This window comes from Myotis brandtii, unplaced genomic scaffold, assembly GCF_000412655.1.
Source record: "Myotis brandtii unplaced genomic scaffold, ASM41265v1 scaffold484, whole genome shotgun sequence".
In the NCBI taxonomy this organism is placed as follows: Eukaryota; Metazoa; Chordata; class Mammalia; order Chiroptera; family Vespertilionidae; genus Myotis; species Myotis brandtii.
This window is the reverse complement of record NW_005368491.1, coordinates 357359-384936: the sequence shown is the minus strand read 5'-3', so window position 1 is coordinate 384936 and position 27578 is coordinate 357359. Positions and strand designations below refer to the sequence as shown.

At 46.1% G+C, this 27578-nt stretch overlaps 1 protein-coding gene across 3 annotated transcripts in view; it reads left to right on the top strand.

The window, feature by feature from the left end:
- The window catches only part of ASB5 (ankyrin repeat and SOCS box containing 5), a 56611-nt gene extending 29507 nt beyond the window's left edge, over positions 1–27104 (top strand). Inside the window, exons 1-7 of one of the 3 annotated variants that reach the window (XM_005876292.2) lie at positions 5214–5483; positions 17046–17125; positions 19763–19870; positions 20808–20958; positions 21112–21246; positions 24368–24559; positions 26446–27104. In XM_005876292.2, coding sequence (XP_005876354.1) covers positions 5360–5483; positions 17046–17125; positions 19763–19870; positions 20808–20958; positions 21112–21246; positions 24368–24559; positions 26446–26573 — 918 coding nt within the window. In that variant the 5' untranslated portion in view covers positions 5214–5359 and the 3' untranslated portion in view covers positions 26574–27104. Of the gene's footprint in view, positions 1–5213; positions 5484–11969; positions 12108–17045; positions 17126–19762; positions 19871–20807; positions 20959–21111; positions 21247–24367; positions 24560–26445 lie in introns of those variants that run through there. The other 2 variants (XM_014547763.1, XM_014547762.1) reach the window with 2 other exon arrangements.
- The last annotated feature ends 474 nt before the right edge of the window (positions 27105–27578 follow it).

Genomic DNA, 27578 nt, shown 5'->3' with positions numbered 1-27578 from the left:
CAGATCAGGGCACTCATGTTTCAATAACATAGAATCAAAGATAAAATGGTACAAAAATGGAGCTCAGAAGTGATTCTTGAGAGTTACACAGACGCGTGGCTTCCTAAGGAAACTCGAGGCAACGCTGACCGAAGCGCTGAATAATGGCCAGTTCCAGATGGGACTCAGCGACGGTGGGAGTTTAGCGCCCACAGGTAGCAAAACATCTCTGTGATGATGCCAGGCGAAGGTTTATCTTGTACTTTGTGAGCTCTTGGTCATGGAGAAACACTGAACATTCCTTTTTTCAGGGCTGGGTAGCTTATATTTTTTTAAAAGACATTTTAGAAAATAAATGGATAGACCCAGACTTTTGCTCCAAGATAAAGGATTTGAGGGTGATATCCATTTAGGTATAATTACAGAAAGCAGTGTATGGACGGACCTGCCCTTTGGGAAAGAAAAATGTCCACCCTGTATTAGCTGCTCTATTGGAATTATGGCTTTTGTGCGATGATCATATTGTAGTTATGATGACAAAGAGTCCTCATCTTTTAGAATGCATACTGAACTGTTTATGGATGAAACTATATAATGAGATTTGCTTCAAAATAATCCTAGGAGCGGGGATGGGAGGGAAGGGGGTGGGTTGCCGATGAAGCCAGACTCCCTGTGAGTTGATAACTGTTAAGCTGGTTGGTGGGTAGTTCTATGTTTGGAATATTCCAGAGTTTATAAGTGGGGGAGATTGCCACCCCAGATCCAAGCAGGGGTCTGTTCATCTTAATATTTTGCTGACAGTGGAGGAACTTCATGATCTAAGTTCCCAAATTCGGAAATAGACCTTCAAGAATCTGTGTCTGTGGATTACTCACTCATGAGTTTAGCTAAACGCCACCCACTTGTTTAAATAACATAGAATCAAAGGTACAAAAATGGGGCAATTTTCCTTTTGGAAGCAGTGAACTCCTGACGTGTATGATTGGTTGTGTAAACTAAAAAAAAAGTTTACATTTTATGTCTGTGTCCCAAATATACCTGTTAAAACTGTGGATGGCGATTGGCCCAACATTCTGGTTTTTAAGGATTTCTTGGAAAAGTCTATTCACTCAGCGCAATTGCATGATTCTGTAGATTTGCATCACAATCCCGCGTCAGTTCCAGCTTTCCCTTGTGAAGTATCTAAAGGCATCAGGATTTCTTTCCCACAGACGACCCCAACCCCTTCATCTCTCTGAGGATTTCCACTGCTTTTCTCTGACAGTCTTACCATTCCTTTCTCTCTACGGAGTGGTAGCCAGACAAGCACAGGTCCCCGAGTCCTCAGACACTTCCGGGTTGGTTAAAATGGGAATAGGACGGCTCCGGGGAACGGAATCATCCTGTTCCATTTCCCATCGCCTTCCCTCAGGCTTTGCACTGTTACCTTAGCCTCCGAGGGTAGAAATAGCATGCCACCTCCCGTCTGTGGAATATGTCCTGCTGCTTCTCTGACATATCGTTCCCAGGCCTTTATCACCTATGGAACATAATGTTCATTCGTTCCCCTGGTGTTTCCTCTAATCCTGGTTGGCTTTTAAACTTCTTTCTGCTCAGAAGGCCCGTCGATCTCCTGCGGTTTGTCCAGTCCACTCTTGTGCTTACACTGAGGAAGCGGCCAGGCTCTCTGCGCACTCCAAGGTCCCCTGGGGCATCCTTCCTTACCCCATCACAGCACGAAATGATTCCGTCCACCGCATTCGCTGCCCTGTGGATTCTTTTAGGAAATCACACAGGGGAGGGAGCATGCTCAGTTGACTCAATCTCTTGTTCCTTGTTTTTTTTTCTAGTAAATTATCTGTGATGGCATTTTCCTTCCGTGCCATGGAGTCACTTTTAAAACTGACTTATGCTTTGGATGCATGTAAACATTCTGAGAGAATTAGCTCACTAGTCCACCTGATTATTTAGGTGAATTGTTATGTGTGCTCCACTGGCCAGCACAGCACAGGGCTCAGTAAACTAAATCCGGGGATTTCTCCCAGACTGCACTGCACATGTATACCCCACGGACTACAGGAAGCCCTCTGGAGGTATTCTTGGGAATTCTCCATTCAAAGGAGGGGAGCTCCCAGGGACCACACTCCTTAAACTAACATTTTTTGTGTGAAATCACAGATGCATGTCCTCAGTACCTGCAATCCCAGTGCACAGCTCTGTGGAGGAGGCAGGCATTATACACAGGCATCCAAAATTGTTTTAAGAACAAAATTGTCCCCGTTTTTATAATAAATCCTCCTATAGTTTACCACAGCAAAATAAAAGTGAAAATCCAAAAGTTTAAAATTGAAAATTTTTTTACCAACAAAAATTAGTGTTGACTTCACCTTTATCACCCATTGCCCCACCTCCTCCCCTCTGAGGGGAATAGAGTCGATAATATTGTGATAGGTTTGTCAGTGTAAGGTATAGAAATGTTGAATCACTATATTGTACATTGGAAAGTTACATAACACTGTATAACAACTCAAAGAATTTTAAATAAAAGTATTAGTGCTTACTGTGACTGTGTGGCTAGTGGAGACCTTCAGACTCGCTTATGGACTCCATGGGGGGACAAGGAGCAGTGGGCATGACAGCGGGCACATGGGCACGTGCTGGACTGAGCAGGCCCTGTGATGACCACCCTTCAGCCTTCTCTACCTTCCCCTGGGGTCCTGTGCCCCATGCAGACAGCCTGGGCTGAGCTGGTTCCATTGGGAAGTTTGGCCTCCTTTGTGGTAACATTACATGCCTAAAGCTTGTATGCCACCTCGCCCTTTGTGTGTGAGCCATAGGATCTGAAAACCAAAGAATGGTACAGGCCGAAAGAAGGATCTTCTCCTGGGCTCCTCATTTTATTTATGTATTTATGTATGTATGTATGTATGTATGTATGTATGTATTTATTTATTTATTTATTTATTTTAAACTGTGATTTCTTTATTGAGAGAAGGAATGATTACAGACATGCACCACATAAAGTTTTGTCAGTGATGGACTGCTTTTACAATGCTTGTCTCATTCTATCTAATAAAGAGGGAATATGCAAATTGACCATCACACCCTCACAAGATGGCAGCACCCACAATGGAGCGCCTGCCTCCGGAGTCCCTCAGCCCCGCCGGGGGCCTCGGGTCCTCCTGAACACCCCACTGACTGAGGCTCAGGCAAGCCTCGGATGGCGGCTGCGCAGCCGCCCAGGTCGGTCTGAGGCTCAGGCAACCAGGGCCGGCCGAGGCTCAGGTAACCAGGGCCGGCCGAGGCTTGCGCTGCCAGCAGTGGTAGCAGCAAAGGTGTGATGGGGCGTCACTTCCCCTGATTGCTGGGTCGCCTACCACCCCTGAGGGCTCCCGGACTGTGAGAGGGGGCAGGCCAGGCAGAGGGACCCCCCCCCCTCCAGTGCATGAATTTTCATGCACCGGGCCTCTAGTCTTACTAATAAAAGCCTAAGTGGTCCTCACACCATCATGTCGTGATGCCCTCACACCATCACAAGATGGCTGTGCGTGCCGTGGAGGCGGGACCCCTGGCTCCGGCCTACCTTGTGGCTTGCGAGCCGCAGTTTGCCAACCACTGTACTAGGGTGATGTGGGCAAGAACACGAATAGAACTTTTTAAAGTGCTCTGACATAAACTTACTAGTTTTCACAATAGAAAAACATGAACAGTATCCAGGAGAATGGGCACAGTACCCAAGAGGAACTAGGTGAGGAAATTGACGTTGGAAAGGCCAACCTAAGTATTCATTCTAGTAGGACACCAGTGTGGTCGATGGTAGACTTAAAGGTTGGAAATGAAGATTCAGAGGTAAAAATGACACCCTACTTCCTCCAAAACTGTAAGAGCTATATTTACTGTGTAATGGTTGGAGTCTGAAAACTATTTATAAACTCCGGCCTACCTTTTTGGAGCAATCCATCGAGGAGCCCTGGATGGGTGGGCGGGGCCTACCTCTTTGGGGCCACCGGTCGTGGGGCTCCCACATTGTGAGAGGGCACAGGCCAGGCTGGGGGACCACCGACCCCCTGAGTGCATGAATTTCGTGCACCGGGCCTCTAGTAAGATTATAATGGAGCTGAAAAATTCCTGTTGCTTAAGGAGGTCTAGCCATGGGCATATTATCATCTGGATGAACCACAATTTCTGGGCTCCTCATTTTATAGGAAAGGAAACTGAGCTGAGATTAAGATACTGCCCCCTCCTGGGTCACAGAGTTTGGAGGATTAGAACGTAATTCAAAATCATTTGGAACTTAATTCAAGATAAGGAAAGGATATTCTTGGTATTCATTAGGGATAACTTGGAGGTAAATATTGGCAATCCACTATGGTAGGAAGTGCATGGGAAATAATTTTACTCACAAAATGTTCTTTTCTCCTGCTTGTTCTCTGAAGACAATACCCCAGTAATATTTCCCTCCCCCTCCCCCCGTATATGCCCACAGAAGGTAGAGTCTAACAAACAGTGATTAAAAGAATAAAGGTGGGTCACAGGATCCGTGGCCGTTTTTCACCAGGGCAGGTCTCGGCGGTGAGTGCCGTGTGCCGGGATCACCAGCTCAGTTAATCCTCGCAGCCCCGTCATGCTCCACTCGGCCATGGACAGGGTCAAGTTCCCGTGCCAGCCAAGCACGCCAGCCACATGTTTGGTTTTTCCTCCCCTCTCCCCAGCTGCTCTCCCTCTGCCTTTTAGGGTGGAAAATCTCAGCTGCACTTACACTGCCTGCTGACGCCTTTTGGTCTAGCAGTGACCTCCAGAAAAAACACAAGCATGAGCTGTGCCTAGAAAAAAAAAATTAAAAAAAAAAAAAGCGACTGTGATCTTGTAGGGCAGCCAATTCTAAACTTAGATCCTCACCAGGTGAAGCGGGAGCCAGCGGCCAGCTGACCCGGATCACAGACACTTTATTCCCGAGGAGGAAGGAGAAAGGAGCTGTGTGCTGAGGGCCTCTGAGCTTTCTGGCTGCGAAGTGCTGTCTGGAGCTGCATCCACCGGCCACTTTACGCCACACTGATGTGCACATAATTCATGTTTGAAAGACAGCTCTCGCTTCTATTCAGTTTCCGACCAGGAAAGGCACATGGACACGTTTTTACTTGCTGTATCACAGAATAGTTAAATACTTCCGGCTGCAGCTTTAAAAATAGAAAATGGTCCTGCAGGTCTGGCCCTTCCCCCACCCCGCACCTCCCAGCCGTTCTGCACAGAGTTCAATGTCAGGCCCTTCTCCAGTGACACGCAGGGCCTGTGACAGTCCCAGGGAAGGAAACAGGAGCCAGCATCCGCCGCGGGCATTGCTCACGGCTGGGGCACCTGCTCCTATGCCGCCGGGTTGTGGCGGACACGCGCCCAGCACGCGATGCCTGGGGATGCTGCTGGGGAAAGGGGCCGCCTTCAGCAGAGCCCCCCGAAAAGAAGGCTGGAGAGGGGAGAAGAAGGTGCCTCCAAACGACACGCTAGCTGGGGCCTCCTGACCAGTCAAGGTTAGTGGCAGCCACGGCGGTCTGTTGGCTCCTGAAATAAACTCTGTGGAGCTATGTTTGCAAAACTAACTTCCCCTGGGGTTGCCTTCCAGGGGCAGATGCTGAGACGCAAGGCTCAGTGCTGCGGGCGCACCCGGCCCCAGCTAGTGTGGGAAACGCACCTGCGCGTGCAGTTTGCGTGTCAGACTTACAGCCCCTGGGCTGCTCGCCTTTCTGTTTCGGCAGGTGTTTCTAGGAGGCGTGGAGACAAGGAAAGGTGCTGTTAAGCAGGAAAGGACCATTTACAAGCAATTCAATATGGAAATCTTGAATCATTTAAATTGGATCGGAGACCGGCTGGCCTGGCTCAGTGGTTGAGCATCGACCTATGAATCAGGAGGTCAGGGCACATGCCGAGGTTGCGGGCTCCATCCCCAGTGGGGAGCGTGCAGGAGGCAGCCGATCCATGATTCTCTCTCATCATTGATGTTCCTCTCTCTCCATTCCTCTCTGAAAGCAATAAAAATATTTACTTTTAAATAAATAAATAATAAATTGGTCCAGAACATACTAAGGCAGTGGTTGGCAAACTGCGGCTTGGCAAACTGCGGCTCACAAGCCACATGCGGCTCTTTGGCCCCATTGAGTGTGGCTCTTCCACAAAATACCACGTGCGGGCGCGCACGTACAGTGCAATTGAAACTTCGTGGCCCATGCGCAGAAGTCGGTATTTTGTGGAAGAGCCACACTCAAGGGGCCAAAGAGCTGCATGTGGCTTGCGAGCCGCAGTTTGCCAACCACTGTACTAGGGTGATGTGGGCAAGAACACGAATAGAACTTTTTAAAGTGCTCTGACATAAACTTACTAGTTTTCACAATAGAAAAACATGAACAGTATCCAGGAGAATGGGCACAGTACCCAAGAGGAACTAGGTGAGGAAATTGACGTTGGAAAGGCCAACCTAAGTATTCATTCTAGTAGGACACCAGTGTGGTCGATGGTAGACTTAAAGGTTGGAAATGAAGATTCAGAGGTAAAAATGACACCCTACTTCCTCCAAAACTGTAAGAGCTATATTTACTGTGTAATGGTTGGAGTCTGAAAACTATTTATAAATTATTATAAAACTAGAGGCCCGGTGCATGAAATTTGTGCATGGGGGGGATGGTCTCTCAGCCAGGCCTGCACCCTCTTGCGGTCTGGGACCCCTCGGGGGATAGCCAGCAGTCAGACATCCCTCTCGCAGTCCAGGGCTCTCGCAGTCTGGGACCCCTCGCTCCTTACCAGCCACCTGCAGCGGAGGTGGGAGAGGCTCCCACCACCGCCGCTGCACTCGCCAGCCGTGAGCCTGGCTCTGGCTGAGCAGTGCTCCCCCTGTGGGAGCGCATTGACCACAAGGAGGCAGCTCCTGCATTGAGCATCTGCCCCCTGGTGGTCAGTGTGCGTCATAGCGACCGGTTGTTCTGCTGGTTGTTCCATCGTTCACTTGATTGGCATGTTAGGGTTTTATTATATAGGATTTAAAAGTATATGAGCATGTTTTTAACTAGAATAAAATACTATCATTTCTTTAAAAGACCAAGGAAGCAATTGATTCTTTTTCCTCACCTCAAATTACATGTCCTTTTAATTACTTTTTAAAAATATATGTTTTCATTGATTTTAGAGAGAGAGGAAGGGAGGGAGAAAGAGAAACCCATCTGAGAGAGAAACATCAATCAATTGCCTCCCATATGCACCCTGACGGGGGACCAGACCCACAACCTGCACATGTGCCTTGTCTGGGAAGCGAACCAGTGACCTTTTGGTGCACCAGGAGATGTTCAACCAACTGAGCCACACCAGCCAGGGCCTTTAAGTTACTTTTTAGTCATGCAATTATCAGTAAAGATTACTAGAAAGAACAAATTAGCTTAGATAAAAGGTGGTTAACTATAAAGAAGACAATTTAACAATTCAGCAGGTGTTTATTGAGGTCTTACTGTGTCCTGGGCACTGTGCTGGGTTCTGGGAAACAGTATGAATAGTCTCAAGGTCCTTAAGCCAAGAAGGAAGTTGGGAAATCAGTTTGTGTAGAATAAAGAGCTTTCTGTCCCTCCTGAAATGAAGATCAATCATCTAAATATGCACATGACCACAGGTCTGAGCAACGTCACAGAGTTGGATGAGGTGATAAAAAAATTAAAATAACAGCACATTAGTTCACCTAGAGAAGACTCACATATCTTCAAGCAAGATAGATTCCAGAGGAAGTTGGAAATAAACTATAACATTCTGTGAAAAATCTAATTTTGTGTAAAGATAATATAGGTTTACACGATCTTCTTTGATATGGTTTAAATATAGTGAAATTATTGTAAAAATGTCCCATGCTTTGATTTAAAATTAAAAAAAGGAAAACTTAGCAAACTTTCTTTAGCTTTCGTTTCAAATTTTCCCAGCACTTTTAGTGAGAATGTAAACAGGCCCAGTCTTGCTGGAGGTAATTGGATGGCATATATCAAAATTTTTAGAATTTACATTAAGCTGATAATTAGACACATTCTATATATAAGAAATAGTGTTGATTCCCTAAAACTGAAAGGTGCCTACACATCATTTAATAGGGGATAAACTCAATCAGTATATAGAATGAAATATCCTATATAATAAAAGCCTAATAAGCTAAGTGTCCAGTCGTCTGGTTATCAGTTTAACCAATCAAAGTGTAATATGCTAATGATATGCTAAGGCTGCTCAAACACTCACTATGACATGCACTGACCACCAGGAGACAGACAGTTGACTGGTCGACAGGTCGACCAGTTGCTATGATGTGTACTGACCACCAGGGGGCAGACACGCCAACCGGTAGTTTAGCTTGCTGCTGGGGTCCAGACAATCCGGACTGAGTGAGACAGGCCGGACATGCTCTGGAGCCCTCCCACGGTTCCTCCCTGGCTGGCCAACCTCCCATGTCCCCACGAATTCGTGCACCAGTGGGTCCCTTGACTTGGCCTGTGGGATTGGGCCGAAACCAGCTCTCTGACATCCCCCTAGGGGTCCCAGATTGCGAGAGGGTGCAGACAAGGCCGAGGGGCCCCACTGTGCACGAATTCATACACTGGGCCTCTAGTATACTATATAGTAGCATTTAAAATGTTGTAGAGTTGTATTTTGTGACATTAAACAATGACCCTATGATATCTACCACTGGAAACAAATAGGTGAAAAGCAATCTGGACAGTCGCTGCATCTTGCTGAAGATGACAGGTAGGGCCAGGGAGGACTTCACAGAAGGTGGTATTTCAGTGGAGACCGGAAGTCAGGGAGGAAGCGTGTGTGTGTGTGTGTGTGTGTGTGTGTGTCAGAGTGAACAGAAGGGTATATGGTGTGTTTGAGGAAAAGCAGAGAGGCAGGGGCAGCTGAGCCTGGGAGATGGAGGGAGGGAGAGGTAGAACCTGGATCCAGGGGAGACCCCTGATGGGCATGACAGGGACTGTGGATTTTACTCTGGGTGAGTAGACAGACCACTGGATTCTTTCTGGCTCCTGCGCTCAGGACAGACTGATGGAAGGGCATGGGTGCAGACACACAGACCAGCCAGGAGGCCTTTGCAATAGGTCGCGGTGGGGGGGGTAGTGGTGGCTTGAGCGAGGGTAGCAGCAGTGTAGTAGGACACCAGTGTGGTCGATGGTAGACTTAAAGGTTGGAAATGAAGATTCAGAGGTAAAAATGACACCCTACTTCCTCCAAAACTGTAAGAGCTATATTTACTGTGTAATGGTTGGAGTCTGAAAACTATTTATAAATTATTATAAAACTAGAGGCCCGGTGCATGAAATTTGTACACGGTGGGGGGGGGGTGTCTCTCAGCCAGGCCTGTGCCCTCTTGAGCCTCTCCCACCTCCATGGCAGTGCTAAGGATGTCTGACTAATGGCTTAGGCCTGCTCCCCAGGAGGATTGGGCCTAAGCCATTAGTTGGACATCCTCTAAGGGCTCTTAGGCTGCCAGAGGGATGTCTTACTGCCAGCTTAGGCCCAATCCCCCGAGGAGCAGGCCTAAGCAATCAGTCGGACATCCTCCGAGGGGTCCTGGACTGCGAGAGGGTGCAAGCTGGGTTGAGGGACACCCCCGAGTGCATGAATTTTCATGCACCAGGCCTCTAGTGAGATGATAACCAAAGTCAGGGTCATGTGTGAATGGCAGATAGCGACCGGTTGTTCTGCTGGTTGTTCCATCGTTCAGTCGATTGACATGTCAGGGTCATGTGTGAATGGCAAAGGCAGAAGGATTCACTGGGGTATGAGAAACGGGAAAATTAGCGGTTACACAAGGTTTGGGCCTTGAAGCCCCTGGAGGAGTGGGGGTGCCCTGTGCTGAAAGGAGGGAGATTTAGGAGAGTCGCAACAAGGGTTCAGCATCGGACATGTGAAGTTGGCTTTCCTGTTTCTATGTGGAAACACAAGTTTAGAGCTGGAAACACAAGTCTGGAATTCAGAGGAGAGAGCTGGTCTGGAGATATAACTTGGGGTGACCAACAAGTGGATACTTATATCGATGGGACTAGGAAGGATGCACGTGGGTGGGTGTAGCGAGATGCAAGGACTGGGCTGAGGAGGATGTGGACTCATGAAAAATAAAGGACTAACAGGAGTTCCTAGGCCAATAATCGCTGCCTCCTTGCAAGGAAGCACATGACATCGTCAATATCTTTACGTTTCCCTGAAAATGACTGTGCTTGAATTTAAGGCTATATTCTTCGTGCCAGGTGACAGAGGGTATGGTCATACTGTGTAGAGCCAGAGAAGCCAAAAGGAGTAGTTGGTGTAGAGAGAAAGGTGATGCATTTGCTTTCAGAAATGGATTGAGATGCCAGCAAAATATCCAGGTGAATGTCAGTTTTAAAATTCGGCACTAAAATCGGTGAGAGAGGCCAGGGAAGAGCTGTGGATTAGAGCAGCAGTCACCAACCAGTGGTGGTCCACGGACCACTAGTGGTCCGTGAGGTCCAAAAGGTGGCGACCACTGGACTAGAGAGTTATCTATGTGGATGTGATCATTGTCCCTGACTTTTGGCCATTTCCTATCTATATCTCCTACAGATACAAAGTCAAGAGGAATGATGAGCTAAGGCTTCATTATCTTAAGTAAGTCAAGCTCCTCTGTCTTCTGTTGAGAAGATGTAGACAAAAACTTGTGCAGATTTCTGGAAGTCGCTGTTGAAAATGGAAGGTGGATTGCATTGTCACACATTGTGTGTTTTGGTAGGCTGCAAACTACTTCAGACTCACGACAACCCTCTGCTGTAGGTAGACCTTCCGTCTCTACTGCGGAGAAAACAGGCTCAAAAGATTAAGTAACTACCAAAGGCCACATAACTCATCTCTGTGGGGACCTGGAACTCAGGTCTGTTTGATGATGGCCAGCGAGCCGTGTCCACGGCACCAAAGATCAGTAATGAGTCACCTGCCCAAGACTCTATTCAGCACTATTGTCTGAAAAGTGTCTGAAAAACTTATTATTCTGTAAACCTGTGAGTACGGATGAGCCGAAAGTGGTTGAGCCTGCAGCTGATCCATATACAGTGAGGCCTTGATTTACGAGTTTCATTCGTTCCGTGATGGAGCTCGTAATTCAAATTACTCGTATGTCAAATCAAAAAGTGAACGAGTGAGACACGTGATGCTGGGCTGATGTTGTGGCGTTCACTGCGCCAACTAGCGGTGGGGTATCTGAAGCTGGCTCGTAACCCGAATTTTAGCTCGCAACTCAAAGCAAAAATCGTATCTCGAAATACTCGTTAGTCGGGACACTCGTAAGTCAAGGCCCCACTGTATAGGGATCTCCTTTAAGAACGCTAATATGAGCCCGACCAGCCTGGCTCAGTGGTTGGGCATCGACCTATGAACCAGGAGGTCAGGGTTGGATTCCTGGTCAGGGCACATGCCCAGGTTGCTGGCTTGATCCCCAGTGTGGGGTGTGCAGGAGGCAGCCAGTCAATGATTCTCTCTCATCACTGATGTTTCTCTCTCTCCATCTCCCTTCCTCTCTGAAGTCAATAAAAATATTTTTTTTTAAAGAAAGATAACATGAAATTACACAGAGTCTTAACAAGAATCTGTGCAATTGGGGCCCGATGTCCGTTATGAAGAAGATGGTTGATGTAATATTCTGTAGCATAAGGAGCTATAAAATGTATTCGGAGTTGGCACCCTGCTTCCTTTATGCAGGTATCACTGCTCCTAGCCTCTTCAGCATGTCTACACCCCATCTCTAGGGTGGGGCTCAGGTGGGGAGAAGTCAGAGTCCCTAAATAGTGAACTGGTTTCATCACAGCCAGGGGCAGAGATCTAAATGCAAGACCTTTATTTCTTGCAGGGTGCACCCTCTAAGGAGAATCAGTAAGGTTAGGACCAGCAGTTTCTCAGAGAGGAGTGGTAATTGGGAGGCCATTTTGAAAGTAAGTCACACTTCCCAAAGCTGTTTTGCTTTTCAGAGGAGGAAGGTCATGTTACAAGGAGCTTAGAGTTCCTTAAAATGGCCGAATAGAACCAGCACCTGACAAGGCACTTACTTTTTTATGCTGATAAGAAAGGAGCTATGAGTCGGATTTACCTCGAGAGTGGCTGGCTTGAGGTGCCCTGGGGAGACGGCGATTTAGGTGGGTGCAGCCCCTCACAGACTGTATGTGTCTCAGGACGGGAATGTTGCTGCTCTGGTGGTGCGATGTTTACCCATCAGGGCAGGCTCGCTCCCTGCAAATTAAATACCAGATGTCTGGGAACTCGTGTCGTTTCTAAATATATTCTGAGTCACCTCCTGTGTAGTGACAGGGAGGCTGTGCCAGCAGGCATTAGATTAGAGTGCTGAAACTTACAGCTATTGTGTAAAAATGATTTTCACACTGAATAATTTCATACTGAATTATCCCAAAGAGTTAAATTGGACATTAAAAAAAAATCTCAGATTGAAGGGTTGTGTGTGAAGATATTTTGTTGGGTCTTAAGAAAGCTTGCAAACCTTTCTAGTAGGAAGCATATTCGTATTGGACGGTGAGATAGTATTGAGCTCATTTGACTAGACAAGTGCTAGATTTCAGGCTCTGGGGAGGAGAAATGGGGAGGGGGGAAGACCGAGTTTAAAACAGAAACTGGAACATGATATAGTCTCTTTGATTCTCACCTCTGTCCAGATTAATTGCAGAAATTCTTCTAAGGACTTACAAGGAAATAAATGAGGTGGGGTTGCTGGGGAGTTAAGTTAGCAGAATTTAAACAATAAAAAATGCTGTGCTTTGTTTTTCATTGAACAGCATGTGTGTACTGTAAACTACTCCTTTAATAGATTGGTACATCTTTATTTCTTACAGCTTACAGCAGTGGTTCTCAACCTTCCTAATGCCACGACCCTTTAATACAGTTCCTCATGTTGTGGTGACCCCCAACCATAAAATTATTTTCGTTGCTACTTCATAACTGTAATTTTGCTACTGTTATGAATCGTAATGTAAATATCTGATAGGCAGGATGTATTTTCATTGTTACAAATTGAACATAATTAAAGCATAGTGATTAATCACAAAAACAATATGTAATTATGTGTTTTCCGATGGTCTCAGACGATCCCTGTGAAAGGGTCATTCGACCCCCAAAGGGGTCGCGACCCACAGGTTGAGAACTGCTGGCTTACAGGAAAGAAAATGTAGCCGCCATTGTTGATTGCTAGCTTGAATACCTTCGTAAGTCATGCTGTTGCTTCATATAGTGTATTTAATTAAGTTGATAACACTGAAAATCATTTCAGTCAATAGATGCTGTTATTGCCCCAGCTGGTTTGGCTCAGTGGATTGAGCGTTGGCCTGTGGACTGAAGGGGCCCAGGTTCGATTCAGTCAAGGGCCTGGGTTGCATTCTTGGTCCCCAGTAGAGGGGATGGGGGCCATGCAGGAGGCAGCCAATCAGTGATTCTCTCTCATCATTGCTGTTTCTATCTCTCTCTCCCTCTCCCTTCCTCTCTGAAATCAATAGAAATATATTTAAAAAGTAGATGCCGTTATTTATGGCATGAGTTTCCTTAGTTTTGGAGAAGAAGGATCGCTCCCTGAAGTTCACATTGAAATCTCCCCTGTTTGTCGGTCTTGTGGAGCAGGATGCTGTGTTATTTACTGTGCATTTGTAGAGCAGTCCCTAGACTAGAGGCTCACTCCTGACCCCCGCATCCTGCCTCACAGGCAGTGCTTTCCCATTTGATGAGGACACTGGCCCTCACATGAGATGGCTGCGTGGCGGCCACCTTTTCCTCTGGGAGCTTCTGGGCTCTACACCCCACCTGGTTTCTCACTTCCTCGGGTCTCCATTTCCATCTGTCCTCCTCCTGCTCTTGCTTGCCCCCTGCTGGAAGCAATAATAACAGGCAGCAGGGGTCCCAGGCAGTGAGCAGAGCTGAGCTCAGCTGGAAAATACTAACCTGGCAGTTATTTCTTCCAAGTGTGGTCCCTGCCTGGTGGGCCAACGGGTCCCTCGTCCGACATGCTGTGTTTTCGGTGGTTTTGTCCCTGACCACCTGCCTACACTTTCCAGCAGATTACTGTGACATTTAACTCCCTTTTCATGCCAAATGGAGGTCATATTAATAGAAATGATAGCAAATACACATAAGTAAGATCTGGCATCAGCATTTTTCTCTCCACTGTAATGGACTTAAAAAAAATAATAGAGTGGGACAGCAAGGTATGTGACAGTCCTGGGAGGGAGGCCTGGGGGTTGGGATATAGGTGGGAAACTCAAATACTTTATTCTCTATTTGGTCCTTATGTAGCCTATTTTCTAAATGACCCATTTCCTTCTTTTTCTTTTTCTGTTTTCTCTTGTGAACACCAGCAAGCAATGTTCAGATGGGTCAGAGGGCGACCAAATCATATTGATGGACAAACACAATAGTGTGCACAAGAGGAATATCAGGTTCCTCATAGCTGCACATATTGTTAACTTTGCTGCCCCTTGACGGTCTCATAATCTACCTGAACAACGTGAGTCCAGAATGAATTCCAAAAGGCCATTTCTCGGCTTTCCCACCCCGGCATCTGGTTAATTGCCGTGGTAGCTAATGATGAGGGAAGAAGGCTTAGCCAATGGGCCTCATTTAATTCAGCACAGCTTTTAGAGATGAGTTAAGGGTAATGAACTCCATTAAGCCCCTAAGCAGAAGGGCACACATGATTCTTATAAATATTATAGCTTATCATTTAAATGTTGAATACTCAACCCCTTATTAATTGACTGCTGCTCTGCTGAATAAACTGAACATTGTGGTTTCACACATATGCAATCTCTCTGGAAAGTGAATATTATAATTTTCTTTTTTAAAACATATGTTTTTCTTGATTTCAGAGAGGAAGGGAGAGGGAGAGAGAGAGAGAAACATCAATGAGAGAATCATTGATTGGCTGCCTCCTGCACTCCCCCTACTGGGGATCCAGCTTGCAACATGGGTGTGTGTCCTGATGGGGAATTGAACTGTGACCTCTTGGTTCATGGGTTGACGCTCAATCATTGAGCCACACCGGCTGGGCTATCATTTTCTTAAATATTCTCAGTGAGAATGGATATATGTTCCAAAGTCCTCCAGAGTTTTGCTCCTCAATCAAGTTGTTTAAGGATGTGTATGATTTGCAAAGATTCAGATTTCAATTTAAAAGCTAGAACTCGAAACATGTTCCCGAAAATGATATTATTTCCAATGGAGACTTTTGCAATGCAGGTAGTGAACATAGAATGCTCCAGTTTCTTATAAGTTATTAACTCGCCACCAACGTTTGTCCTATCAATGGATAGTTATGGGTGTGCAATATTTATTTCAACCCTGCTTCTAATGTATAACAGGAGCGTTGCATGTGGAAAGAAATAATACACAAAAGCTAATAACAGTAACTTGCTTTCCATTGAAAACTCAAGGAATCGGATGTCTGGCTTAGTAATCTTGGATGAGCAGGAAATAATGCTAGATGGAAAGGCAAAACCAAGATAGCAAGGGCAGTGTCTAACTAGATCAGCTCCGGAGGAAGACCATGTGACTCCCTCTAAGTGATTTCCTTTCTTCTAGCTCCCAGCTCCGCACCTTTCAGATAGAAACAATCATTGCATCCACCTGACAGAGCGGTGAGAACTAAATGAGAGGTCGTACGCAGTGCTTAGACGAGCGCATTCGCGTGGGGAACACTATTCAACATTAGCTGTAATTACCATTAGTCATAAATCAATGCCAGTGCGTAGAAGAAAGGCTCTTCCCCTCCCCATTAGCAGTGTTTGTAATAAAACCCCAAGTATCACTGGTTATGAAAAGGCTGGTGACTGGCAGTTGACTCGTGTGTCTAGAGCAGGTTCACCGGGTCACTCCGTCACCTTGTGGTATTCAGTGGAGTCTTACTCAGTGGAGCTGTTTGGACCTCACTTAGGGTGTGGGAAGGTCTACTGCAGAACCATAACACAGAAGCACCGGCGTCCGTGGACTTTTCCGAAGGCACGACGTGCAGGGACGATGTGGAGGCGTCTAACGGACAAGGCCCTACCAAGTTTCCAATAGTTTTCCTGACCCATCAGCTTGCACAGGCTTTAGACGTGCTTTGCCTGAAATGTGTGTCTGACTAGCAGCTAAGTGACTATTTAAATTGCACTAGAATTGACTTTAAAATCATTTGTCGCATAAATAACATTATTTTGATTTTTTGCAGCCCCTCACACCTCAGGGCAGGGAAACAGCAGGGTGGGGGGGTGGGGAGTATAGGGCGTGGCTACAGTGTTTTGGACAGGTTCAAGCCTCGGACTAATAAGAGGGCACAGTCCTCTCATGGCCATGTGCAAGTCCAGCTTGGATGGCAGAGCTTTCCCATCACAATTAGCCAACAGCTATAGTTGTGAGTTTGAACCTGTGGTCTGAACACATGACCCCACGTGCCTGAGTGATAGAGTTCAGGTGCATGTAGTTGAGTAGGATTGAAACCCACGAGAATGATGTAAACAACTTGATCACGCCCCTAATTTGCCTCGTGGCATCTGCTGTAAAATAAAGACACGGCTTGTGGGCGTCTCCTCATCAGGGAGCAGCGTCCCACCGAGACCCAGCTTTCATTCTCTTGTCTGTCTTTTCTAAGCCTTTCACTGCCCCCACTCAGGGTCACTGAACCAGGCTGAGCTGGCACGGCACATAAGGCGCCCTGGGGCTGAGTATGCCATGGCCGTGCCGGCTCCCCACAGGGGAGGGCATGGAGGGGTGGTTTGTCCAGCTGATTCTCAGCTAAAAGTGCCAAAAACAGCATTTGGGGGGTTCTGCCTGGACAACCATGAGACAGAGGTGGTTTTTCATTTGTTGGTTTTGGTGACAAATCTCGTGACCTGAATCCCCCTAGTCTTTGAAGGAGAGAATTCCAAAGGTGAGGGATTTGGGGTCAGCCAGTCAGGATCCTGTAGAGAATCCAACTTCCTGATGGAGGGATACGTGTCCCAGTCCCCGCGGGAGCCCTGGATCTGGGGTCCCTGTTTCTCTGGGGTGGGTCTTAAGAGGGCTCACCTGGACTCAGACCTTGTGTTCCTTCTCTTCCGCAGGTTCCTGGGCAGACCGCTCACCTCTACACGATGCGGCGAGTCAAGGCCGCCTCCTGGCTCTGCAGACACTCCTGTCACAGGTGAACTGTCCCATATGCTTAACGCCGGCCCCGGGCCATGAGCGGAAAACATGACTCCCCAAAGTCATCAGCTCGAAAACGCTAACACCGCTTCGTAAATTTCATTAGCCTTTTTAGTTGAACTCACCAAGCGGTCAGGTCTGTGGTTTCTCGTCTATTGGAAACCTCTTTATAAATATGTTGGCGTCTGATCTTAAGTCTTAGCATTTCCGATTTCCTGCGCAGTGTATTTGTTTATTGATAGACACACGTATGCAGGAAATCATTGGAATCGCGTGTTATTTATTAAGCGCGTTAAGTATCCTTCACTCTACAATGTGTGCAGCTTATTCAGTTCAGCCTAAAATATCAAAAGAGGCTCATCAGACCAGCCGCCTAGACCAGTGGTCGGCAAACTGCAGCTCAGCAAACTGTGGCTCTCGAGCCACAAACAATGTGTGCAGCTTATTCAGTTCAGCCTAAAATATCCAAAAGAGGCTCATCAGTCCAGCCGCCTAGACCAGTGATGGCAAACCTATGACACGCATGTCAGAGCTGACACTCGAACTCATTTTTTTGGTTGATTTTTCTTTGTTAAATGGCATTTAAATATATAAAATATCAAAAATATAAATCTTTGTTTTACTATGGTTGCAAATATCAAAAAATTTCTATATGTGACACGGCACCAGAGTTAAGTTAGGGTTTTTCAAAATGCTGACACGCCGAGCTCAAAAGGTTCGCCATCACGGGCCTAGACCCTTCATGGTAGCTTGTGATGCATTGTGGGGAACTGTCTGTGAGAGCGAGGGACCGGTCATTTCTCCACCCGCCTGCCCATCCCTCACCAAAGGGAAGATGGAAACCACAGGGGCTTTGCTGAAACAGGAGGCGCTCTGGCTCGGCCTGTGGGTTTTTAAAAGTTGCCGGCGGCGTGCAGCAGAAAAGAGAAAAACTATTTGCCAGCACGACTCAAACGGACACCCAGGCCAGGCAGCCACTGTCCCGTGTCTCCCAGGATCGAGGAGAGGCGCCTTCTCCCAGGGCCACGAGGGAGGAGAGCAGTGTCTGTCGCCCAGGGTGAGGGCACCTGGGGCTGGGGACCTGGATGCCAGGCTGGCACTGAAGGTGAACCCCAACGTCTCTGGCCCCCACTGTCTCTCGTCTGTGAAGGGAAGAGTTAGGGCGAGAAGCCCCCTTGGGCCCGGCCACTTCTCTGATAACCATGTGACTCTTTTGTTTGCTCATCACGTCATGAAAACAACCTGCAAAAAGGTCATTCATGTCTAAAGGGGACCCCCTGAAGGGTCACGCAGTTCTCAGAGAGGCAGGCAGTCTGAGGATATTTCATAACACGTATGTCATATGCACCGACAGCCCAGCCAGGCAGAGCCAGAGGCTGCGCCACAGTCCTGCGTGATAGGGAATCTCCCCTTCCCGAGGCTTCCCTTGTCTGGTCCCTGGTGTGGGCAATCCCTTCTCCAAGTCTGACGGCTGGCCAGCCACCTCGAAATCTTGGAAAGGATCATCTAAGGCAGCGGTTCTCAACCTGTGGGTCGAGACCCCTTTGGGGGCCAAACGACCCTTTCACAGGGGTCGCCTAAGACCATCAGAAAACACATATATAATTACATATTGTTTTGTGATTAATCACTATGCTTTAATTATGTTCAATTTGTAACAATGAAATTGGGGGTCACCACAACATGAGGAACTGTATTAAAGGGTTGCGGCATTAGGAAGGTTGAGAACCACTGATCTAAGGGATCTTAAAAATTGCCACTTGTCAGTGACGAAGATTGAGGGTGATTATTTTCTTGCCTCCAATTTAAGATTCCTCACGTCCCTCTGGCATTTCAGACCGTGGGGATCTGCATTCCATTACGGGGATCTGGCCCAGAAAAGTCTCCTCAGGATGGTGCTTAGTGTGATGGTCAACAGACAACGAATCACCACCCACAGCAAGAAGGCAAAGGATCGCAGATCCTGGTCAAACCTAATTACGTTGGTCTGATATCTTTAGTTTAATTAGAATGGCAGTTTTAGGAGTGTTCCGTTGTGATTGAATAATCAAATCAAACCTTTCCTCTGTGCTGGGCACTGTAACAGTAATTGCTCTCCCTGCGCCAGCTCATTTAATCTCCATTAATTTAGAGGCTAATGGACTCATCTGAATGAAAGCCATCACTGCCTATGCATCAAGGCGTCCAAGCCAAGCCTGACTCCGTAGTCAAGGCCACTCACCACCAGCATAGAACCTGCTCAGACCTACTTCCTGACAAAACTTCACAAAGCAGGGGATCCAGCCTATACCCAGTCTCCAGTTCTACAAAACAAAACAAAAAACCAATAGCAACCCAAGCAAGTCCTAACGAGAAAGGAAAACGTTACGTAGCCAAATGTCAATAATACTTTCAGAATCTATTGAGCACAAGACTTAAAGCAGCACTGGGTCTGGGTGGGGTGGTGTCACAATTACAGGGCGCAGGTGTCTTGACCACTGAGCAACTCCATGGCATTCGAACTGGCCTTTCTGGCCACACACACCTGACTTGCCTGACATTCCTTGACCTTTTGTATCCCTCTTTAGTGACAACTTGTAGAGATGACTTTACAGAACTTTTTCTCACCTTTCAAAATTATTCACGTCACATTTAGGGTTATAACGTAAACGCGGTCACCATAGACCATGTCACCCCATTGCACGAAGCCTGCCTCGGCGATCATGTGGCCTGTGCCCGGACTCTTCTGGAAGCTGGAGCCAATGTAAGTCCCTGTTCAGTGTTCACATCTACCAGGTACTCAAATCAAGAAAAGTTCTCACTCTGCCTCCCTTTCCTTGGTGGTGGTTTTCAAAGGAAACAGAATACAAATAAAGCTCTCCAGCTGCCCAGCCTTCTCTCATTTGCACTCGAAGAAGGAAACCCAATCATTGCAAAAGCGGGGTAGCATGCCGCATCCTATGGAGTACTCTGTAGGCTGTTCCCTGCTTTCGTGGTTCTCAATAGGAATAGATGAACTTCTTTGTGCCCATAATGTTTGCCCATCTTTTGGATGATTTTCTTTTTTAAAATATATATATATATATTTATTGATTTCAGAGACAAGGGGAGAGGGAGAAAGGGATAGAAATGTCAATGATCAGAGAATCATTGATTGGCTGTCTCCTGCATACCCCAAACTGGGGATTGAGCCTGCAACCTGGGCATGTGCCCTGACTGGGAATCAAACCCTGACCACCTGGTTCATAGGTTGACTCTCAACCACTGAGCCACGCCTGCTGAGTTGGATGATTTTCTTTAGATAAATCCTCAGAAATTTTATTTTCAATTTAAACTGCTCCCGGCAAAGTGGCTTTGTCTTCATTTTCATCAATCACTGTTACACTTGTAATTTTTTTACCTATTGAAAAGTACCTAACCATTAAATTCATTTTTGCGCATTTGATCCTTGAGTATGTATTTTTTCATCATTTTTATTGTAGGTTCATTCCTATGAATTATCTACCATATCCTCTTTTTATGTATCTCTTGAAGTTGTAAAACTTTCCTTATCCATGTGTCTGAGCTAAATATCCTTTGTCATATTTACCACGCACGTTCCCAATTATTTTTGTGAGCAGATCACCACACCTTTAAACATGCCTGAGAGTCAATCACGTGTGATCCTCTGAATCTCACTCTGAGATTTTGGTTCGGTTTAGGTCAATGCAATCACAATAGATGGCGTGACGCCGTTATTCAACGCCTGCTCCCAGGGCAGCCCGTGCTGTGCAGAACTTCTGCTGGAGTATGGAGCCAAGCCACAGCTGGAGTCCTGCCTGCCTTCCCCCACACACGAGGCCGCCAGCAAAGGTCAGCTCCGGGGGAAGTGACAAGGGCAGCGGTCCCTGCAGCCACCTGCGCGGTTGCAATGACCTTTCCGTGAATAACAGGCTGGAGCCATGGGCACAGGTGCGTGGGGGGGATGGGCCTCAAGGAAAACAGGTCTCTACTTTGTGTCTGCAGGTCACCATGAATGTCTACAGATCCTGATATCCTGGGGCATAGATGTTGACCAAGACATTCCTCACTTGGGAACTCCGCTGTATGTAGCTTGTATGTCACAGCAATTCCACTGCATCCGGAAGCTTCTTTACGCTGGTAATGACCTTTAAAACATCTTCCATTCCATCCATACCCACAAGTACTTATACAGCTCTTATTTCTTTTTCTTTAAAAAAAAAAGGTATTGATTGATTTGAGAGAGAAGAGAGATTTGTTGTTGCACCAATTTATGCATTCATTGGTTGAATCTTGTATGTGCCCTCAGCAGGGATGGAACCCTCAACCTTGACATATTGGGGTGAAGCTCTAAGCAACTGATGAGCTACTCGGCCAGGGCTCCACTTGTTTCTCTACATGAACTACTTTAAAAATTATATCTCATTTAAAAAATGTTCTTATTCTAAGCTTCTCACACATCAGTCTATAGCCTATAAACAAGAACCTCATTCTTTTTTTAATCTTTATTGTTGAAAGTATTACATATGTCCCCTTTTTCCCCTCATTGACCCCGCTACCCAATCAGGGCCTGACCCTGGTACACTTTTTTTTTAAATCTTTATTATTGACAGTATTACAAATGTCCCTTTTATTCCCCCATCAACTCCCTTCAGCCTCTCCTGCCCAGGCCCTCACCACCCTACTGTCTGTGTCCATGGTTTATGCACATATGCATACAAGGTCTTTGGTTGATCACCTCCCACCACCCCACCCGCCTTCCCTCCGAGATTCCTCACTCTGTTCCATGCAAGACCTCATTCCTGATAACTCCACTTCACCTCAAAGCTCCAAACCCTCTACTTACAAAGGTCAAAGGTCATAACATTCAGATCTTCAAGTTTGAATGTAATGTTGCTAAATATGAATATATCTGGGAAGAAAATGATCAAAAAAATTTCTAGGGATAGTTAACTGCTTCATCGCCTTACCCCCCACCAACCCTAACTCCCGCACGGTCCTAGACCTCATCGTCTCACTTACCTCTGTCTACTTACCTGAAGAGACGTGCTGCCCACTTACTTGAAGCAAACCAGGTCCTCAAGGTTCAGTACAGCCCCTCAGAAACTTCTCCTGACCTTGGAACCAGGGCTGGGAGCTTGGTTAAGTTATGGTTTCTCTCTTTTTCCATCCTCTCTTCCCTCTAGTGCAGTGCTTCTCATGGCAGGTGCTTAAATATACTCAAAATGAGTAAATAAGTTTCTATGTCTTTTTTTGTTCCCTAGAGGCCTGGTGCACACGATTCGTGCACTTGGGGCGGTGGGTGGGGGATCCCTTAGCCTGGTCTTCTCCCTCTCGCAGTCTGGGAGGGGAGAGCTGGCCAAAGCCAGCAGTCAGACATCCTTAGCGCTGCCATGGAGGCAGGAGAGGCTCTGCCACCGCCGCTGAGCTCGCCAGCTGTGAGCCCGGCTCAGGGCTTCTGGCTGAGCAGTGCTCCCCCTGTGGGAGTGCACTGACCACCTGGGGGCAGCTCCTGCACTGAGCATGTGCCCCCCCCCATCAGTGCACATCATAGCGACCAGTCATTCTGCAGTTCGGTCAATTTGCATATAAGCCTTTTATTATATAGGATGGCAATCGTTTGGCCTCTGTTACATCCTGACAGATCTTTGGTGACCCCTTACTGTTTCTCACAGTATCTTCGCTAAATTACACATTTCTGGCAAGCAGTCTCCATCTATTCCACTCCCTTTACTAATAAGACTCTTAAATGCAAGTTCTGCTAATAATTGTTGGCAGATTGATATTTTCTGGCTGTGTCTCCCATATATCTGCATAACCAGGAGAGTGTGTTCTTCATTACCTTTCTTTACTTTGCTAGGAATATTTTCTTTCCATTGAATATTTTATGGGGAGAAGAACACTGGAAAGTGCGGGTGATAATTGGGACGGACTGCCATTCTCAGGCTCTGTTCTCTCCTGACACGGACACACCAGCAGAATGTACGCTCCCTCGATGGAGATGTTGTTATGCAATGCAGTTTTCCCACTAAGCATTTCCATTAGGTTAAAATGTTGAAAACAATTACATTGATTGCAACTTGAGCGTAGCAGGAGGGCCACCCCCTACTTAGAGTGCACTGCTTCTTACAAACAGGAGTTTGACAGGCAGGACCAGGAAGTCGAGTTGAAAGGACTAATGCGTTTTCATCGATACATTTCTCGGTGTTGTAACCATGTATGTGCTGGAAAATGGGATTCTTCTTCATTTCCACATTAAATAGCATTTCTCCATCAGTCATGCATTCAGTGGCTGCCACTAAGATCAAAGGCTATGCAGTAGGTGATTTAACACGGAAGTTATTTTTAAATGTAAGCATTTGAAAAAAAACTGCATGCAGAAATAGAATGTGCCTTTTCATTGAACAGGCTCAGTGCCTGTGTGTCGCTATCGCCTTCAACTACACGAGTGAGAAGTGACAGGAACATCTATTTACATTTTACCTAAAGAGCGCGTGTCTCTGGAATCACGAGTTTTCCAAGAAACAAGAACTCTGTTGCCTTAAAATAAATGAAAAGAAGAAAAGCAATAAGCTCTTGGATACTCCTGAGAGCTATCAATCACGATGCAAATAGATATGTGTCAAACTAATTGTGCACTGTTTATAATACATATGGTAGCTAATATGATGAATGTTGGAACTGTTTAAAATTAAAAGTTCTTTTTGTTAGGTGATATTTTAACCATATAGAAGGATAGTAGACAATATAAAAAATATGTGCATTTTTCATCCAGATGTACCAAGTTTTAAGATTATGTATATGTGTGTATGTGTATGTATATGTATATGTACATATACTTGTACGTGTATATGTATGTATGTTTGTTGATGTGTAATGTTAACATAAAAACATTCAAACCTGTAAAGAATTTTGTGAGTTTATTTGAGCCAAACTGTTGCCCGGAAGCAGAATCTGTAATTTCAGACCATCCTTAGTGGTTACTTTAGGTCTTTGAGTTTGCAAGACCGCCATGCAGGCCTTCCCTGAGCTGGTCAGGTTAGCATGTGGCCCCTTTTGTCTATAGTATGTGTATGTATGTGTATGTGTATGTATGTTCATATATGTGTGTGTATGTGTGTATATGTACATGATACGTACACATGAGGCACTCAGTGCCAACGGAGCTGAGGTCCTTTCTGCCACACCTTCCTCCCCGCGCTGAGGGGACTCTTAGAACAATCGCTGTCTGTACCCATCACCGTTCCGTATTTCCCCGTAGGCGCTGACGTGCAGAAAGGCAAATACTGGGACACGCCACTCCACGCTGCTGCCCAGCAGTCCAACACGGAGATTGTCCACCTGCTGCTGGAATTCGGGGCGGATATCAACGCCAAGAACACGGAGCTGCTGCGGCCGGTGGACGTGGCCTCGTCCAGCAGCCTGGTGGAGAGAATGCTGCTTCAGCACGAAGGTAGGGGAGCCTGCGAGCATCCCAACCACGGAACGCGTCTGCCAGGAGCAGGGAACAGGTGAAACTAGAGGCCTCCGAGGGCAGGCAAAGCAATCATGGCGTGCGATTTGGAGCATTTTGTGAAAGTGAATGCTTTTTAACTTAGGTTCTATCTGTGAAAAAGACAATCACAATGATCTTAATTTTCTTTTTTTTCCCATCTGACCTAAACTTTATATTCCTTTGGTTAAGTTACATAGATTCGGTTTTGACCGCACCTAATATGCAGTTCTGCATCCTGTCTGTGAATAAACACTTAGAGGCTCACCTCATGTTATAGGGGCGGGCGCCTTCTGCAACGTGGGTAGAAACATGATCAGGACATATTTCCACACTTAAGACTTTAGTTCCAAAACGGAATCTCTCTGACACAGTAATTCAATTGGCTTTGGCTTAAACAGTAAATCAAATTTGAGAAGAACAATTAAGAATGTCCTCCATTTGCAACAGCATGGATGGAACTGGAGAGCATTATGCTAAGTGAAATAAGCCAGTCAATGAAAGAAAAAATACCACATGATCTCACTCATTTATGGATAATAAAGTATTTCATATTAAAATGTGCTAACGAGGGGGTAGAAGCGGGTAGGGCAACACCCAGGGAAGCAGGGAAGTATGGATTCTACCTTTAAGTGTACGAGTGGGTACTGTTGTTTTAGATAGGCATTGTTATTGTTTTTGGACATAGTATATTTTGAATATCTATATATTATTATTCCCAGAGACCCTTTTGTTGGTTTAGGAAAAGAAAAGAGTTCTCCATTTTATGTTTTTTAGAGTGAAAAGGAAATCTGTGAACTCTAAGCAAAATTATTCTTTATATGGCGTATTTTAAAAGGTCTATAGTCTTCAAGTAATGCATTCACCTTTCTATTTTGGTCTGCAATGATTCTCTGTATTTTTTTATATTCAGACAAACCATGAGTATGGTTTAGAAAACAGCAGGGAGCCCGGCTGGTGTCACTCAGTGGTTGAGCATCGACCCAGGAACCAAGTAGTTGCTGGTTCGATTCCCAGTCAGGGCACATGCCTGGGTTTCAGGCTTGATCGCCAGTGGGGGTGTGCAGGAGGCAGCCCATCAGTGACTTCCTCTCTCATCATTGATGTTTCTCTCTCTCTCTCCCTCTACCTTCCTCTCTCACTAAAAATCAATAAAAATATATTTTCAAAAAAAAAGAGCAGCTAATACCTGTTTTGAAATAAAGAAGATTCACTGGGGAAACCGCTGTGTGGCACATGCACTGTCATTACCATGATCAGTTCACAGAGAGAGATGACGTCCCCTCTTTAAGCAATAAAACAAAATTTAAAAAAAAAGAATTTCCTCCTATAGTGCATGCCCTCCTTTGATCTGTATCTCCTTCAAAAAGCAGAATTTGTTTCTGAGGTTTTATTTTTAAAAAATGTATTTTTATTGATTGCAGAGAGGAAGGGGGAGAGAGAGAGAGAGATAGAAACATCAATGATGAAAGAGAATCATTGATTGGCTGCCTCCTACACACACTCTACTGGGGATCGAGCCCCCAACCCTGGTATGTGCCCTGACCTGGAATCAAACAATGACCTCCTGGTTCATAGGTTGATGCTCAATCACCGAGCCACACCAGCTGAGCTGTTTCTAGCCCAAAGACTTCAATGTCTTAAAGGACGTAGATGGGATATACCTCGATTCTAATACAGTCTTATGAAGGCAGTGTAAATGCTCATATGATTTCCCTAGTACAGGGGTCATACTGCCAGTTTGCTACAAAGCATTGCAGAGTTTTCTGGTTTGATTTCATGCATCTTGCAACCTATGAAAATCCGTGTTTTGCTTTCATGGACACACCCCTGCTTGTCTCTTGCAGCCACGCCCAGCTCCCTCTGCCAGCTGTGCCGCCTCTGCATCAGACGCCGCATCGGACGGCCGCGCTTGCACCTCATCCCACAGCTCCAGCTGCCCACGCTGCTGCAGAACTTCCTCCAGTACCGATAGACAGTAAAATTCGTCTCCGTGCTCAGACAATGCAAAGCTCCACGTCATCCGCACAGTGCATATTTCATATTAAAATGTGCTAACGAGGGGGTAGAAGCGGGTAGGGCAACACCCAGGGAAGCAGGGAAGTATGGATTCTACCTTTAAGTGTACGAGTGGGTACTGTTGTTTTAGATAGGCATTGTTATTGTTTTTGGACATAGTATATTTTGAATATCTATATATTATTATTCCCAGAGACCCTTTTGTTGGTTTAGGAAAAGAAAAGAGTTCTCCATTTTATGTTTTTTAGAGTGAAAAGGAAATCTGTGAACTCTAAGCAAAATTATTCTTTATATGGCGTATTTTAAAAGGTCTATAGTCTTCAAGTAATGCATTCACCTTTCTATTTTGGTCTGCAATGATTCTCTGTATTTTTTTATATTCAGACAAACCATGAGTATGGTTTAGAAAACAGCAGGGAGCCCGGCTGCTGTCACTCAGTGGTTGAGCATCGACCCAGGAACCAAGTAGTTGCTGGTTCGATTCCCAGTCAGGGCACATGCCTGGGTTTCAGGCTTGATCGCCAGTGGGGGTGTGCAGGAGGCAGCCCATCAGTGACTTCCTCTCTCATCATTGATGTTTCTATCTCTCTCTCCCTCTACCTTCCTCTCTCACTAAAAATCAATAAAAATATATTTTTTTTAAAAAAGAGCAGCTAATACCTGTTTTGAAATAAAGATTCACTGGGGAAACCGCTGTGTGGCACATGCACTGTCATTACCATGATCAGTTCACAGAGAGAGATGACGTCTCCTCTCCCGGCAGAGAGCTCCCTAGCCGCCTCCCCTTCCGTGGGCCTGGTCCAGAGAAGGCTGGGACTGGAAGCTATCGCTGCCGCCCCCACACCCTGAGGGTGAGGACATCGCACACCTGCTGGGCTATTTTAAGGCCTCCCCCTCCTCAAGGCAGCCTCTGAAGGTCTCTCTCCAGCGCTTTCAGACACATCCCTCCAGCCTCCTCCCG